The sequence below is a fragment of the Plecotus auritus genome (genome assembly GCF_963455305.1).
Source record: "Plecotus auritus genome assembly, chromosome: 12".
NCBI classification, from domain to species: Eukaryota; Metazoa; Chordata; class Mammalia; order Chiroptera; family Vespertilionidae; genus Plecotus; species Plecotus auritus.
Window position 1 is genome coordinate 34,000,215 of NC_137778.1, and position 15,348 is coordinate 34,015,562.

The window sequence follows — 15,348 nt, forward strand, 5'->3', positions numbered from 1 at the left end:
GCCTTTTATGATATAGGATTTTTCGTAAACAAGCTCTGCCAGTTTTATTAAAGAACAATGTTGCACGATTTACTTTTCACCTGTCTGCTCTGGCAGGCTGCTAACCATACCAGAATCATCTGCGTCGCCTGCTAGTCTGCGTGCTCCAGTATCTTCCACAGGCTGGGCCCAGCTCAGTGTCCTTGCCACCGCGGTGATGGGCCCAGCCTTGGCCGCTCGGCCTAGTGCTCCATTTCAGATCGCCTCGGCTGGGCAGCTGGCGAGGGTGACCAGGTTCCACTGGCCTCGTGTGGTCGTTTCCAGAGGCTGCTGTACCCCAGCACGTACGTCCCACTTTCCATAGCGGAGGCTGGAGCCTAGAGTTGATTGATCCACTCCACTGACTTCCATCTTCTTGGCGGCCACCGTCGTCCTGCCTTCGGTGTGGGACATCCCCCAAGCAAGAGCAGCTGCCAAGATTTCTGAGGGTCCTTTCATCTTGACCTTTTAAAAAATATAGAACCCCTTGACCTTTTTTCTCCTTCTAACCTTCATTTCCAGAGATGCAAAGATCCAGTAGGGGAAGAAGGAGGGTGAACATGCATGTTAACAAGCTCTTTCAAGAGCAAACAAAAAAGCCTTTGAGGAAAAGAAACAGTTTCACGGTGGCCATCTCCCTTCTCCTTCCTGTAAAATGGGCACAGTCAGCATTGCTGTGAGGGTGAGGGTGTGAGGAACCTTTCTCAGCTGAGGACTCGTTGAGGGGAAGGAGGAGAAGCCACATGGGTGGAGATAAAAGTGTCACTTTGTGCCCCTTTAAAAAGCACTCATTGGGCCTTTTGCTAATGACCCACTGAGCCGTCAAAAAAGGGCAAAGTGAAAACACTGCTTTTGGGTGAGGCGGCAGCATGTTGTGTTGTTTTGCTTCAATTGGTGGTGTGACAAAGTAAAAAAAAAAATCTTATTTGTCTATAAATAATAATAAAATTGTAATATGCAAATTGACTGAACGCAGAAGGCCGGTCCCAACGACCTTCCGGACACCCACGCTATGACACGCACTGGCGCCAGGCCAGCCAAGGCGGGTGCGATGCTATTGGTCGGGGGCCTGCCATCGCCCTACGATTGCCCCAAAGAGGGAGGCCCAGGCCAGCCAAGTGATCACACCCCACGATTGCCTGTTGCCCGCAGAGGGAGGCAACCGGTGACGGGGAGTGGGGGCAGTGCCGCACAGACGGCAAGCAGTGGCAGTGGCGGGGGCGGGGCCAGCTGCGGGGAGCGGGGGAGGAAAGCCCCAATAGGCCCTGATCACTGGCCCGGCCTAGGGACCCTATACCAGAGGGGTCTCTGATTGCAAGAGGGCGCAGGCTGGGCTGAGGGACACCGTCCCCCCCAACCCCTGCATGAATTTTGTGCACGGGGCCTCTAGTATATATATATATATATATCACTTTGTTATGAATAAATGCCAAGTTGGGCACCTTGGTGAAGGCCAGTGGGCAATGGGCTGACCTCCGCATCTGATAGATGTGTCACCCATCAAGGCACAGCCTCGGTCAGGTTGATGGCATGAGCCTCGGGATTTGTGCCTCCTCGGGCAGGTAGATTCAGAAATGAGAGGAATCAGACAAAGGGCTAGCCAGGCCAGGGAGACACTTTTCTCTCGGGAGAAGTGAGTTTGGGGAGTGAGGCCCGGTGTGTTTCTCTGCTGGAGGTCGCAGCCCTGGGATGTGGGCTGGAGCACATCAGAGAAACCGGGGGCGGTGCCGTGGGACAAGCTCGTGGAGCAGAGAGCGGGCGCAGTGTGCCCTCAAGGCCTTCTGTTGGCATAGGAGTGAGAGTGCTGGGCCTGGGCCCACTGATGTCCCTCTTCCCTTTGCTCTTTAGCACCCCCAATGGGAACAGTCTCAGTGCTGCGGAGCTCACCTGTGGGATGATCATGTGTCTGGCCAGGTAAGTCGCCGACTTCTCAGCAGAGCCAGGCCCCCTGGCATGTCAGTTAGTAGGAGGCTCCAAGCAAAGGGACCCGCAGAAACTGAGTGAGTGCACGGCAGCTTGGCGGCGTGCAGGCCGCTAGGAACCTTCAAGGCCGCCGGTGCCCTGTGGAACATTCAGTACCCTGGCTCTGGCGCGCCAAGGTCAGGTCCCCAGTGCTGGCCAATGGGGAGGGGCAGTTACCAGGTGCTGCTTGTCACCTAGGAGCAGGGTCGTGGAGGGAGGGATTGTGTGTGATCTTTCATTTCTCCTTCCTCGCTTCCCACGCGCCCCATCCATCTGGCAGTCGGTTTTCACACACTAACTTCTAGCCTCCACGCTTTGCAAATGCTCTTCCTGCTGCCCGGAGCACCCTTCCCCATCAGCTTCGTCTAGGTCAGTGGTCGGCAAACTGCGGCTCGCGATCTGCATGTGGCTCGCGAGCCGCGGTTTCCCGCTCTGTTGACTAATGAGTTTGCTGACCACTGACCTAGACTCTCGATTCCAATAATTATAGGCTGTTGTTCCTTGTGATTAAGCCCCTATCCCAGTGGTTGGCAAACTCATTAGTCAACAGAGCGGCAAACCGCGGCTCGCGAACTGCATGTGGCTCGCGAGCCGCAGTTGGCCGACCACTGGCCTAGGTAACTCTTCTTGTTCTTCAAGGTTAATTCATCCAAGAAGCTGTCTCCGGATTCGGTGACAGGGCTCACCTCTGTCACTGTCCTCACAGTCTGTGTTGTAATAAAATGAAATTAAAGCTGCCCTGTGGGTTCATAACACAAAGGAACTCAAATGCTCAAATCTGTTGCTCTTTGAACCCAGAATTCTGGGCGTGGGGGCCCCCTGAGTAGAGGGGGCAGCCTAGGAACAAGGGATATGACACATGATGCGGGTGAGCCTTACCGGGCTGGTGGTGGAATGACTGTGCTGAGCTGGCAACCCCAGCATTTCTGTGGTCGGGGGAGGGCACGGAGCCAGGGACAGGGCAGGAAGCTGCTCGAGGTCCCTTGGCAGAGCCTTGGATCCTTCTTTCCCTTTTTCCTTGATCTCTCCGTCACTTTCCTCTTCGTCTCCCTGGTCCTGAGCCCACAGTGGAGGGTCAGAAGGGTCCACTGGCATTGCCTCACTGAGACCTGGGACCCTTAAACCAGCAGCCAGACAGCAGGACTCCTTGCTTCTCTGTGCAGGCCTGAACCCTCCCGGGCCTGAGAAGTTACTCTTTCCCTCCCTCAAGAGGCGTCCTCCCTCCTGCTGGGGAGGACCTCCAGGGGCTCAGCTTTGCTCTAACTCTTCTCCGAGATCTCTCCCCGAGACCACAGGGATTCACTGGTAATCACTGGCCAGTGAGGAGGAGAGGCGGTTGGAGAGAGAGGAACAGGCACCACTTCCCCAGCAACAGGAACCCAGCTCAGAAGGGGCCGTCGAGCTGGCTGTCTGGGTCTTCCAGACCGTCCTGGCTGCATGTCCAGCTTTATTTGAAAGAGTCGGGCCCTGACAGGTTTGGCTCAGTGGATAGAGTGTCGGCCTGTGGACTAAAGGGTCCCAGGTTCGATTCCAGTCAAGGGCATGTACCTTGGTTGCGGGCACATCCCCAGTAGGGATTGTGCAGGAGGCAGCTGATCGATGTTTCTCATCGATGTTTCTAACTCTCTATCCCTCCTCTCCCTTCCTCTCTGTAAAAAAATCAATAAAATAAAATAAAAAGACTATTTAAAAGAGTCGGTAAAGTGGGATGGTTTAAAGGATGCCCCCACCACCTCATCCCAGTCCCTCATCCATAACCTCACTCATCAAAGATGCGTCCAAACTGAGAAATAAGTACCCGTTGAGAAGGCATTCCCGTCTCATAACCTGTGTGTTCAGTCACTGCTTTCCTGGCAGGGCAGCAGTAGGCCCAGTGGGCGCTGTGGACCGGACAGTTGAGAGCTCGGGGCCCTGTGGGTGCGGACGCCCTGAATGGGCCTCACAGTGGGGGGCTTTGAACAGATGATGGGAGTCAGATGCAGAACAACAGTGACATGGAAAGAAAGAGGAGACGGCAGCCATTGCACATTTCCCCGTCTTGCCCGCTTTACCTTCTCTTGTGAGTCAGACCCCTTTTGAGGCCCCTCGTCCACAGCGTGGTCCCCCAAGACCGGCCTGGTGAGGACCGGACCTGGGAGGCTCTGACCAGCTGGGTACAGCAGCTAGAGGGAGGGTCTGGGGATTGCTTGTGCCCGTGGTGCCATCCCGTACATCTTAGCACCTGCATCTCAGCACCGTGGAGTCGGGTGGGCAGAGATCAGGAGGCGAGGGAGCTGAGAGGAGGCGGGTAGGGGAGTGAGGTTGGGGGCTCCGTCTCACCAAGTGAGGCATTTTTTAGGCTTCGTTGAGACCGAGAGCACTTTCCCTTCTTGCTTTCCTGAACTAGACGCGAGGGTGTGATGGGCCGAAGCAGGGAGATGGAACGTTTCCCCTGAAGCCAGTTCCTTAAGCTTGGCTGAGTTTACCCACAAGTCCATGGGGCTCCCAGTGGACGAGAGCAGCCTTACCAGCAGGTGGAAGTCCATAATGGGTAGACAGGAAAGAACTTTTTTAAATAAGAAGTCGGTGAAGTAGAAACACAGAACAATATTTTGGAATCTCTGTCTGTGCACCCACCCATCCATGGTCTGCATTTCCTACTTAGGAGGCTCCCTGGTGGGAGGCCTTCCTCGGCTTTGAACCCCCAGAGCCCACACTGCAGTCTTGAGCATTCAATGAGCTAATGGGTGTCTAAACATTTCCTATAAGAGTATCTAAAACAGAAGATACTCCTTAAACATTCCAAACATCGTTTCTTGTCTCTTACTTTTTTGCTTCCCGAGAAGCCTGGATGGCCTTGTCCCACAGGGCATATCTCCCCTTGTGACCTCTAACTTTGCCCTAACTTCCTTGGTCTTCTCTGGAAAACACATGGAGACTAGCCTTCCATGTCAACCAATAGGAGCAGAGAGGCTGTGTGGGGTGCGTGCGTGCGTGCGTGCATGCGTGTGTGCCTGCCTGAGGTGGTGGGACAGGAGGTGAAGTTATAGACGTGTGTGGACTGTGGCACCCACCCACCCAAATCTAGCCTGAGACTCTTGGGGCGTAAACTCCCAAGGACGAAAAAATAACCAGCTGTCCCCTGATATAGTGGAAGATGTTGCAGGTGGTGGCCCTGGATGGAATAGGAAAATGAAAATCCTTGAATTTCTGGAGCTTTTAATGCCATCGGAGCCTCTCCACGCTGTATTTCTGATTCCTGCAAACCCTGGAGGACGGACGTGCGTTTTAGTGCCCAGAGTCACTCTCATGCCCCCAGGGGCTGATGTGGAATCAGAACCTCTTCCCAGACTCCTAGCTGGAGACAGAAGTTAGGACTCCAAGTCAAGCCTCCAACCGCCCCCCGCCCCCTCTTTTTAATGAGTTTATTCGAATCCTTATTGTTTTGTTTTTTGTTGTTTGTTTTGTTAATCCTCATCTGAGGATATTTTTCCATTAATTTTTAGAGAGTAGAAGGGAGGGGGAGAGACAGAGAGAGAGAAACATTGATGTGAGAGAGACACATCGACTGGTTGCCTCCCGATTGTTTCCTCCGATCAGGGCCGGGGATCAAGCCTGCAACCTAGGTACATGCCCTTGACCAGAATCAAACCTGGGACCCTTCAGTCCGCGGGCCAACACTCTATCCATTGAGCCAAACTGGCCAGGCCCCAAGTCAAGTCTTGCCAAGGGTTCCCCTCTGCTGCACAACCTCGACCCTCCTGTCTCTGAACCTGAGCCCCCAGACCCAGGCCGAGCTTGGTTCACAACAGGTGGAGGTGGCTTGCAGGCATCATCGCACGCCTCCTTGAGCTGGCGGGGGTCTGCGTGGGCCGGCTCACCCTGTGTCTGTCCTTGCAGGCAGATTCCCCAGGCGACGGCTTCGATGAAGGATGGCAAATGGGACCGAAAGAAGGTGAGCAGCCGGCCGTGCCTCCCCGCACCTGGCTCAGTGCCTGACGTTCACTCCTGGTGCTGACTTCGGCTTCTTTGCCTGCTTGGTTGCAGTTCATGGGAACCGAATTGAATGGAAAAACCCTGGGAATTCTTGGCCTGGGGAGGATCGGGAGAGAGGTGGCCGTCCGGATGCAGTCCTTCGGGATGAAGGTAAGGGGTCGGCCGGCTTCCTGCAGAAAGTTTGGAAGAGGCAGCTTTGTGTGCGAGAAGATGAAGGCTCTGTCCTAGGAGGGCCTGATACCCCCCGCCCCTCCCTTTTAGAGCCCCTGGCTTAAACAGGCGGTACAGCCAGGGAGGGAGGGAGCATTACCTGCTGCTGTGCACTCTTGAACTCAGAACCTGGGGATGCTCGGTGGGTGGGTAATAGCCCTGAGGTGGGTAATAGCCCTGAGTCCCAGCGGAGCGGGGTCCCGTTTCCTGCCCACCTTCCCTCCCCTGCTGTGAGGCCTCCTTGTTTGCTGTGTCTGTCGCCTGTGATGATTCAGGAAACATGAGCAAATGTACACGCTTACGACAGAGCAATTGTCCATCTTCTAGCTCCTCTCCAGGGTTCAGAAGAAACTGAACGGTGCTTGTCTGTAAGCTGATAGGATCCTAGAGCTGATGGTGTGGCTGGAGACCCCACACATTTCTCAGAAATCGTCCCTGCCCTCCAGCTCCCCCCAGGGCCCTGCCTTATCCTATTCCGGGAGGCTTCTGGTTGAGGGAGTGTTGTCATCAAAAGCAGAACCACACCTGGGGGCGTTGCATAGGGGGAGGCCACTTAGACCAGATAGGCCAGAGTGACAGGCACCTGGAAGGGCTGGGCGCCTCCCTGTGTACAGTGGCCGTGAGGGGGTGGTGGGTTCAGATTGCAGCCAGGGAGGCTTTAGTTAAACATTAAGGGAAATAGCTTCGAAAATCAGATCATTTCAGGTCTTGAGAAATTTACATGGCCCTGTTTCAGAATTCTCCGTTTCTCCCTGGCTCCCTCCCTCTCTGTCCCTCCCACTTTCATAGAGCTATAGGGAACTTACTGATGAACCCTTACGTTTATATTGACCTCCAGAGTTTGTGAATTTATGCTGAGGGCTCACAGCAGATGGATGATAGACAAGAACCCGGGTGGGCATCCCATTCTACCACCTTGAGCATTTTCCTCTGCCTCCTGCCTCTACCCCCCACCAATTTTTTTTTTTTATTTATTGATTTTTACAGAGAGGAAGGGAGAGGGATAGAGAGTTAGAAACATTGATGAGAGAGAAACATTGATGAGAGAGAAACATCGATCAGCTGCCTCCTGCACATTCCCTACTGGGGATGTGCCCGCAACCAAGGTACATGCCCTTGACCAGAATCGAACCCGGGACCCTTCAGTCCACAGGCCGACGCTCTATCCACTGAGCCAAACTGGTTAGGGCTACCCCCCACCATATTTAAGACATCTTCCCGAACCTTAGCACGGGGAAGGGCAGGTACATTTTTCTAGATCTCCCAGAGCGGTGAGTGGGGCCCGGCAGGACCCATTGACCATGAGCACAAACCAACCCACGTCCTTCTGGGTAAGGGAGGCGAAGTGTCATCAGCCACCGAGAGCACTTTCTCTCTCCTCCTGCCTCTTGTGAGGGATCAAGGGTTAGCTCACAGGGATTTCCAGTCACCTGAAAGTGGGGGACAGGGGCCAGGTAAGCTCAGAGCACACGTGGCCATCTAGGTAAAGGCTGGTTTCATTGATGATGCAGTAACTTCGGAGCAGGGTCCAGGCCCCACGGCCATTCTGCTCCTTTCACTCCCCTCCACGGTGCCATAGCACATCGGATTCTTCCAACTCAGGGACATTTGTTGCCAAGGACTTGAGACTGGCAGTGACTTAACTCAGACAAAAAGCCTTACCTCATTTCCTGAATAATGGATGCGATCAGCCAGCTTGTCCAGTCCTCTGGCGACACTCAGCTACTCCACTCCCGCGGGAGCTGCTTCTGGGAGGCCCAGGGGGATGCAGGACCCTGCGTGTCTGCAGGGGAAGTGACTGACACCCCACAGACATGTGTTTGCTTCGAAGAGATGTCTAGAACCTGCTCATCAATGTTTCCAGGCACAGCCTGCATGATACACCCACACGTGTTACACCCAGCATGGCGTTGAAGGTGTGGGTGCTTCGCTTCGAGGGCTTCTGGCGGGATGTCTCTGGAGGGTCACTCTGGGCTGCCTTGCTTCTGAGACATGCTGCTTGTAACCCCTGAAACATGTCCATTGTGGTCCAATGGCGACAACTCCCTTGAACCAGGTCCTTTGGCCAATGAGTGTCTGTTTTTGCAAAGGCATAATCTTTATTTATTTATTTTTAAAGATTCTGTTTTGTTTATTTATTTATTTTATATATATATATATATATATATATATATATATATATATATATAAAATTAATTTCAGAGAAGAAGGGAGAGAGATAGATAGAAACATCAATGATGAGAGTCATTGATGGGCGCATGCCCCCTACTGGGAGGGATTGAGCCCGCAACCCAGGCATGTGCCCTTGGCCGGAATCGAACCTGGGACCCTATAGTCTGTAGGCCGATGCTCTATCCACTGAGCCAAACCGGCTAGGTCCAAAGGCATAATCTTTAGAGCCTCATCCTTGAGAGATGCCCCCAGGAAAAAGTCAACGAGCTCAGATTCCTTGATGGTCAGGGAGAGGAGGTAGGTCTCCAGGGACTCGATCTTCACTTCCGGGACCAGGCGGCCCAGCTTGATGACGGGACCCACTCATTCTCCTTGGCTTTGCCTCCACCTCCGAGACCTCAGCCCAGTCTTTGTGGAAACCAACATGAAACTGGTAGATCCTGGAAGTCCCTCGATGTCATCCACCCGGGCCATGGACATCACTGTGCTGTCCTGGGAAGTGATGTAACATTACTAAGGACTGTAACTTGGGACAACATTGTAACTGAAGACATAGAGTGGACCAAGAGGCATAGGGGACACTTTGGGATGTCTGGTTGGGCTGGCCGGTCAGAACTGCAAAGCATGTAAAGGTGATTGTTATCATCCGTTTCCCTGGCACCTGGGCTAACCTGTGTCCTAGTCACCCAGGCTGGTATCACTTATGAGGCTGTTAATGAATGGCTAACATCTGGCCTCTTCCAGGGTATTGTGATTTAAGAGTTGATCCCTTCGTATCACGGGAGTTGTAGGGAGAGACCGTCTTGTGCTCAGGGGCTGGGGATGGACTGTCCCCCTTTCCTTTCTTTGTGACTATCTGGTCACTCGGGGAAAGGGGGATCCTTCACCTCCTATGGGAGCTTAGCCAGGTGTCTTCCCAGGACCACCTGGTGTGTGTTGTGGTTGGGGAGGGAGGTTTTGGCTGTTGCCCACCTATACTGACACTCGCACAGGCCCAGGCCCAGAAGGAGCCCTGAGCAGCCACTGTAGAGCAGCGGCTGACTTGCTCTGAGCCACGTGGCTCAGGTGCGGGTTTCCGGATAATGCTCGAAGCTGGCAGCCTGCTGATGGTCTGAATCATTTGGGTCTCTCTATAACATTTTCTGCTTGAAACTTTTTCTCATTAGTGTTGCTAAATCACAGGTAATCACTTTGGAGACTTCACGCACGCACGCTGGCATGTCCTCTGGACTAGAATGTGTAAAAGAGCCTTGCACTTTCTTATCAAGGTTTCCTATGAGGAGCAGAGCAGCATCTCGCAAGTTTCTTGGTGGCCGGTGTTATAATGAGTTTGATTTAGCCCAGAGGGATGGACATTGGACTGGAGGCACCAGTTGTCACTGAGTCTTTCGGGTCCGGCTAACGTGTACTGAGGTCGGCTGTGTCGGATTCTGTGCTCCTTGACCCTGCGGAGTCAAAATTATTATCCCAGTTGCAGATAAGGAAACTGAGGCCCGGGAAGGTTATGTGATATGCTCAAGAAAATAGGACCAGTAAGTGGTGGAGGCCGGCTCAGACTCTCCTGACTGCTAATCTGTGTTGTTTGCCCTGCACCACCACGGCTGTCTTCACTCCTGACCCCTGTCCTGAACCCTGTCGGTTAAACAGGCCCTTCCCTGAGTTCTTTCTAGATCAAAAGCTCTCTTATCTCGGTCTGTTGGAATTCCTACTGCCCCAGAACAGTGAGTGATTTTCAAATCCTTCCCAGAGCTTCAGGCTCTGGAAAGGTGCCCGAGGGACAGCGGGAGGGTCAGGCGGGAGGGTCAGGCGGGGGCCTTGGGCCCTCACCTCTGTAGCTTTGAATTGATCTGGTTTTATATTGTGTTTAAGATTTCTTTGTGTGAGGAGGAGAGTTTCAAGTCTAAGCCAAAGAATGTGGCTGCAGGGCAGAATGGGCATGGCTGGAGGGTGGGCGTGACTGCCAGGCTCCACCATTGGAGCCTCCATCCAGGAAACCTGGCCTTCCCTAGCTCTCCTCCGCCCCCTGCTGAGCCAGGGGCCCTGGGGCAGGCGGGACTAGCCTCCCCAGGCTGCGTCTGTGACACCCGCTAGAGGTCGCCTTGGTGTTCCCCTTGAAAAGCGAGGTTCCTTTGTTGCCCGGACCCCAGGAGCCTGTCTTGGGGCTGGGATTGAGGTGGAGAGTTTATGCCTCTCCCCAAGGCTCCTCTCTAGGAATAGACTTCAGATAGTGCTTTTCCGAAATGGCCCCAAAGTTTGCACATTCAGACATCTGATCTTTTCCAGGAAACGTCAGGACCCTACCGAGGCATTGGGCCCCCACCCCCTACATGGTCTCCTGGTGCACGGACCCCAGGTCTTAGCTCAGCTCAGCTCCTGTCTGCCCTGGACAGTCTCCAGTAAAAAAACAACAACCCACAAACAAGGCTTTTCTTTCAAATTCTTTCCCTGTGGATGAGTGAGATTCTGTCTCTGTGTGAAAGAAAGCTGAGTCAGGGCCTGGGCATGCAGGAGATGCTTGTCTCCCGGCCCCGCCCACTTCCCTTTGGCCCCAGGCAGGGGCACCTGGCCAGCTTCCCCCATCCCCCTTTTTTAAAAGTATATTTCTTTATTGATTTCAGAGAGGAAGGAAGAGGGAGAGAGAGAGAAACATCAATGATGAGAGAATCACTGATCGGCTGCCTCCTGCATGCCCCCTACTGGGGATCGAGCCTGCAACCCGGGCATGTGCCCTCAGCTAGAATCGAACCTGGAACCCTTCAGTCCGCAGACCAACGCTCTATCCACTGAGCCAAACTGGCTAGGGCTTGCCCCTTTTCTTCTGAGAGCCCAGGGTCCTAGAGTTGTGTGAACCCGCTTGTCAGGCTTGGCTTTGTGACCTCTCCTCTCCCCACGCCACATGCCAGAGTGCATCTGGGTTAGAGATGAAGGGGCCATTGTTCCGGCAGGCAGCGGACAAAGAAGACTTGTGAGAATAAGCACAGAAGCCTCTCTCCTCCCCTGGGCATTTTATTCTCCCCACGAGGGAAAAATAGATTTTCTCTGAGGGCCGGGCCATGTGGGCCTGGGTGTCACCAGCTGGTGATCCTATACGGCACCGGCAGCAGCCTCCTTCCCCAAAGCCTCCACCCGCGGTCGGGGTGAGGCCCGTGTGGCTTTCCTTCTTCCACACGGTGATGAGAAGTGGGATCCAAAAGCGGCATCTCATCCATAACCACTTTCCATTGCTTCTCCAGAAGCACTGGGTTTGGTACAGCCATCTTCTTTGCCATTTTATTTTCTAAAATAACAATGTTTCTGTCATTTGCTTTGCACCTGGTTGCAGGTGCCCCCCAGCTGCTCCGCTGGCGTGGTACCCTTGCTCGAGGATGGGTGTCTGGCAGCCAGGCTGTTTCTGATGTAGGAGAGATGTTTGCATCTCGTGCTCCCCTGTTTTCTTGGGTGGTCCTGGTCTCTATTGATTGGTCAGTGCCAGGGTGGGGGGTGGTTAGTCATCACAGCTAGTCCTGGCATCGCCCGCCCACCTGGTTTTGCTGCTTTTCTGAGCCAGGAGCTGAAAGACACCTGAAGCCTAGATGTTATCTCCAGGGAGGTGACCGCCTGTATCTGGCTGCGAGTTGCTCAGCTAGCCGTCTCGGTTTCCCTCTCCACCTGCCCTGGCTTACTGGCCCGGCTCATTCCCGTCACTGACATGCGATGACCTTTGGCCAATTTGATGCCGTTAGTGAAGCTGACACATCCAGTTCCCTGCCTGCCCCCATCTCCCAGCAGTCAACCTTCTTCCTTCTCAGCAGCCTCAGGGGGGTCCACCTCCTCCCCAGACCAAGGTTCTTTCGGGGCCCACCCCCACCTTGGTACCCTGATGTCTCACTTTCCTCCTCTGATGTCATTGCTCTCACCCCCATCAACCCTGCCTTGTTGAAAGCATCGGTCACTAGTCATTTATACCCCCCTGTGGCTAGTCACCATGGTCTGCCTTCCAAGACCAGATGCGTCTTAAGTCCCTAAGAGTAACTCCAGGAAAGGGGACCAGCCCCTCCCCGTTGTTGTCAGCACGGGTACTTCCCCCCCTTCCCCGATGACGCGTCCTGGTCTCTAACCCTGCTCTGCACCGCCGCCCGCCCCCCCCTTCTCCCGCACTCTCTGCCCAAGCAGCCAGTGCCCCTGCCGTTGTCTGGAAAGCCAGCCTCCCCTCCCTTTCCTGGTTGTGCCCCACACTGACCCCGATGGATCGTCCTCCCTCCCCTGGGCTCCCTGCTTCCCAAGGGCTTCCAGCTCCACGTTGCCCGTTGGCCGCACACAGGAGCTGCTCCCATTTATGGTTAAGAGCGTGCAGGCAGACACCTGCCTTTCAGCTCTGGTCCTGGCCCTTCCTCGTGGGTAAGCCCCTGCTATTCAGTACACTGGTGTCTGCAGAAGGCTTAGCATAGCTTGGCGTATGGCAAATGTTCCATGGTTGCCATTATTAATAATACAAATACTAATGACACACACACTCTCTCTCATAACCAGACTGTAGGGTACGACCCCATCATCTCACCAGAGGTCTCGGCCTCCTTCGGCGTTCAGCAGCTGCCCCTGGAGGAGATCTGGCCCCTCTGTGACTTCATCACTGTGCACACCCCTCTCCTGCCCTCCACGACAGGTGGGTATGTCCCCACCTGGTGGTGGCCACAAGCCACAGACCAGATAAGGGTGGGGCCCGGTCTAGGGCTTCCACAGACACTGTGCCTGTGTGTGTGCGTGTGTATAAGTGCGTGTGCACGTGCATGTGTGTGCGTGTATGAGTGTGTGTGTATGAGTGTGCGTGTGTGTGTATATGAGTGTGAGTATGAGTGTGTGTATGTGTGTGTGTGAGTGCGCGTGTGTATGAGTGTGTGCGTGTGTGAGTGCGAGTGTGTATGAGTGTGCGTGTGTGTGTATGAGTGCGTGTGTATGAGTGCGTGTGTTCGTGCATGTGTGTGCGTGTGTATGAGTGCGTGTGTGTGTGTGTGTGTGTGTGAGATCAGCTCTGGGGAGGGGCCCCCAGCTCTGCCAGCACCAGCATGGGATGCTTTGTGAGCTGCCCTGCATTAGAGGGGAGGGGTGTGCCCGCAGGGAGTGGTAGGGTGCGGGGTGAGCTGGGGCAACATGTATGACCAGTGTCCCTGGATAGTGGCTGGGCCACTGCAGGCCTTTCTGGTTCCGGACCCACTGGAAGCAGCCGTATCTCAGGGACTTCTAGGAGGTTTCTAAACGGAGTCTGGCCCAGCGCCTCGGGGGAGAGGGGAGAGGGGAGGCCTGTGGGGAGGAGCTGGGCTGGGAAGGGGGTCCGAGCTAGAGCCAAGCCCGTGGGATCCTGGCACCATCGTGGCACCCCCCGCCCTCCCTCCAGGCCTGCTGAACGACAGCACCTTCGCCCTGTGCAAGAAGGGCGTGCGCGTGGTGAACTGCGCCCGCGGAGGGATCGTGGACGAGGGCGCCCTGCTCCGGGCCCTGCAGTCGGGGCAGTGCGCGGGCGCAGCGCTGGACGTGTTCACGGAGGTGAGTGCCGCGTGGGCGTGAGGGGAGGCGAGGACCCTGGAGGGGCAGGGACTGGGCGTGGGGCAGGAGGCGAGGACCCTGGAGGGGCAGGGACTGGGTGGGGGGCAGGAGGCGAGGACCCTGGAGGCGCAGGGACTGGGCGGGGGGCAGGAGGCGAGGACCCTGGAGGCGCAGGGACTGGGCGTGGGGCAGGAGGAGAGGACCCTGGAGGCGCAGGGACTGGGCGTGGGGCAGGAGGCGAGGACCCTGGAGGCGCAGGGACTGGGCGTGGGGCAGGAGGCGAGGACCCTGGAGGCGCAGGGACTGGGCGTGGGGCAGGAGGAGAGGACCCTGGAGGCGCAGGGACTGGGCGGGGGGCAGGAGGCGAGGACACTGGAGGCGCAGGGACTGGGCGGGGGGCAGGAGGCGAGGACCCTGGAGGCGCAGGGACTGGGCGGGGGGCAGGAGGCGAGGACCCTGGAGGCGCAGGGACTGGGCGGGGGGCAGGAGGCCCTCAGGTCACGTCTCTGTCCCCGGTGAAGGGGAGAAATGGTCCTGTGTTGTGTGGTTTGAGGAGGCCTCCCCACGCTGGTCCTGCAAAACCCGAGTGTTAGGTCGAACGGTTCCTGGTCTGTGCCGTGTTACAACCTCAGAGGAGACAGCGGCCCATGGTTCCGAGGCCCGGGCCTGGGGCAGGGAGAGAGGTCTCATGCGTTGATGCGGGTCTGATGAAGCGAATCCCGCCAACTCCGCCCAGCGTCCCTGGCTCTCCCTGCCCTTCCGCTCTCCCGGGAGGGAAGGAAGCCCTAGGTCAGAGGTTAGAAGCTCCTGGTCCCCAGGGTGGGCTGTTCTCCTAGGTCTCCGCCTCCACCCCCCACCCCGCCCGCGCGCCAGACCCAGCAATGAAGGGTGCGTTTCCCCTTGAATCCCGTCGCCACCCAAACACCAGGAGTCCAGGGAAGAGCGCATGGACTTGGGCCGAGGCAGCGGGCGGGTGCTGGGCCTGTATGAACTGTGTGGCCTTGGCGAGCCCCCCGCCCTCTGAGCCCCCCTAGCACTCGCTGTCCATTCCCTGCCCAGGGTGCACCGTGCACTGGGTCTGTGTTTCTGGTGACCTTTCTGGACTAGATGGAAAGGTCCCCGCGGGCGGGGGTGCCTGGCCCTTCCCTGGGTTGCCATCCCCCAGCACAGCCCCATCCCCTGCCCCTCGGCCTCCTCAGGGCACGGACTGCCACTGCCTGGGGCCCCGGGTGAGGTGGAGCCCACAGAGCCCCGGGGACAGTGCCCAGCAGAGAAGGGCCTAAGTCCCGTTCCCAAGGGCAGTGCGTTGTACTCAGCGAGCAGAAGGGGTGGGGGGACCCTGGGGAGGAGGTGCCAGGTGGCCACGCTCAGTGTCTGCAAACAGCATGACGGGGAGCGCAGGGGGAGGGGCTTTCAGGGAAAAGCAGCAGCCACAGGAGGTACCACTGCCCAGAGCCTCTTGCATTGCTGGTGTGCAATCTCCATGGCGAT

The 15,348-nt window shown here is 56.0% G+C and overlaps 1 protein-coding gene across 1 annotated transcript in view; it reads left to right on the plus strand.

Moving 5' to 3' along the window:
• The window catches only part of PHGDH (phosphoglycerate dehydrogenase), a 29,814-nt gene that overhangs the window by 10,252 nt on the left and 4,214 nt on the right, over positions 1 to 15,348 (plus strand). Inside the window, exons 3-7 of the mRNA XM_080648818.1 lie at positions 1,867 to 1,932; positions 5,860 to 5,914; positions 6,007 to 6,105; positions 12,847 to 12,979; positions 13,709 to 13,857. Coding sequence (XP_080504944.1) covers positions 1,867 to 1,932; positions 5,860 to 5,914; positions 6,007 to 6,105; positions 12,847 to 12,979; positions 13,709 to 13,857 — 502 coding nt within the window. The remainder of the gene's footprint in view (positions 1 to 1,866; positions 1,933 to 5,859; positions 5,915 to 6,006; positions 6,106 to 12,846; positions 12,980 to 13,708; positions 13,858 to 15,348) is intronic.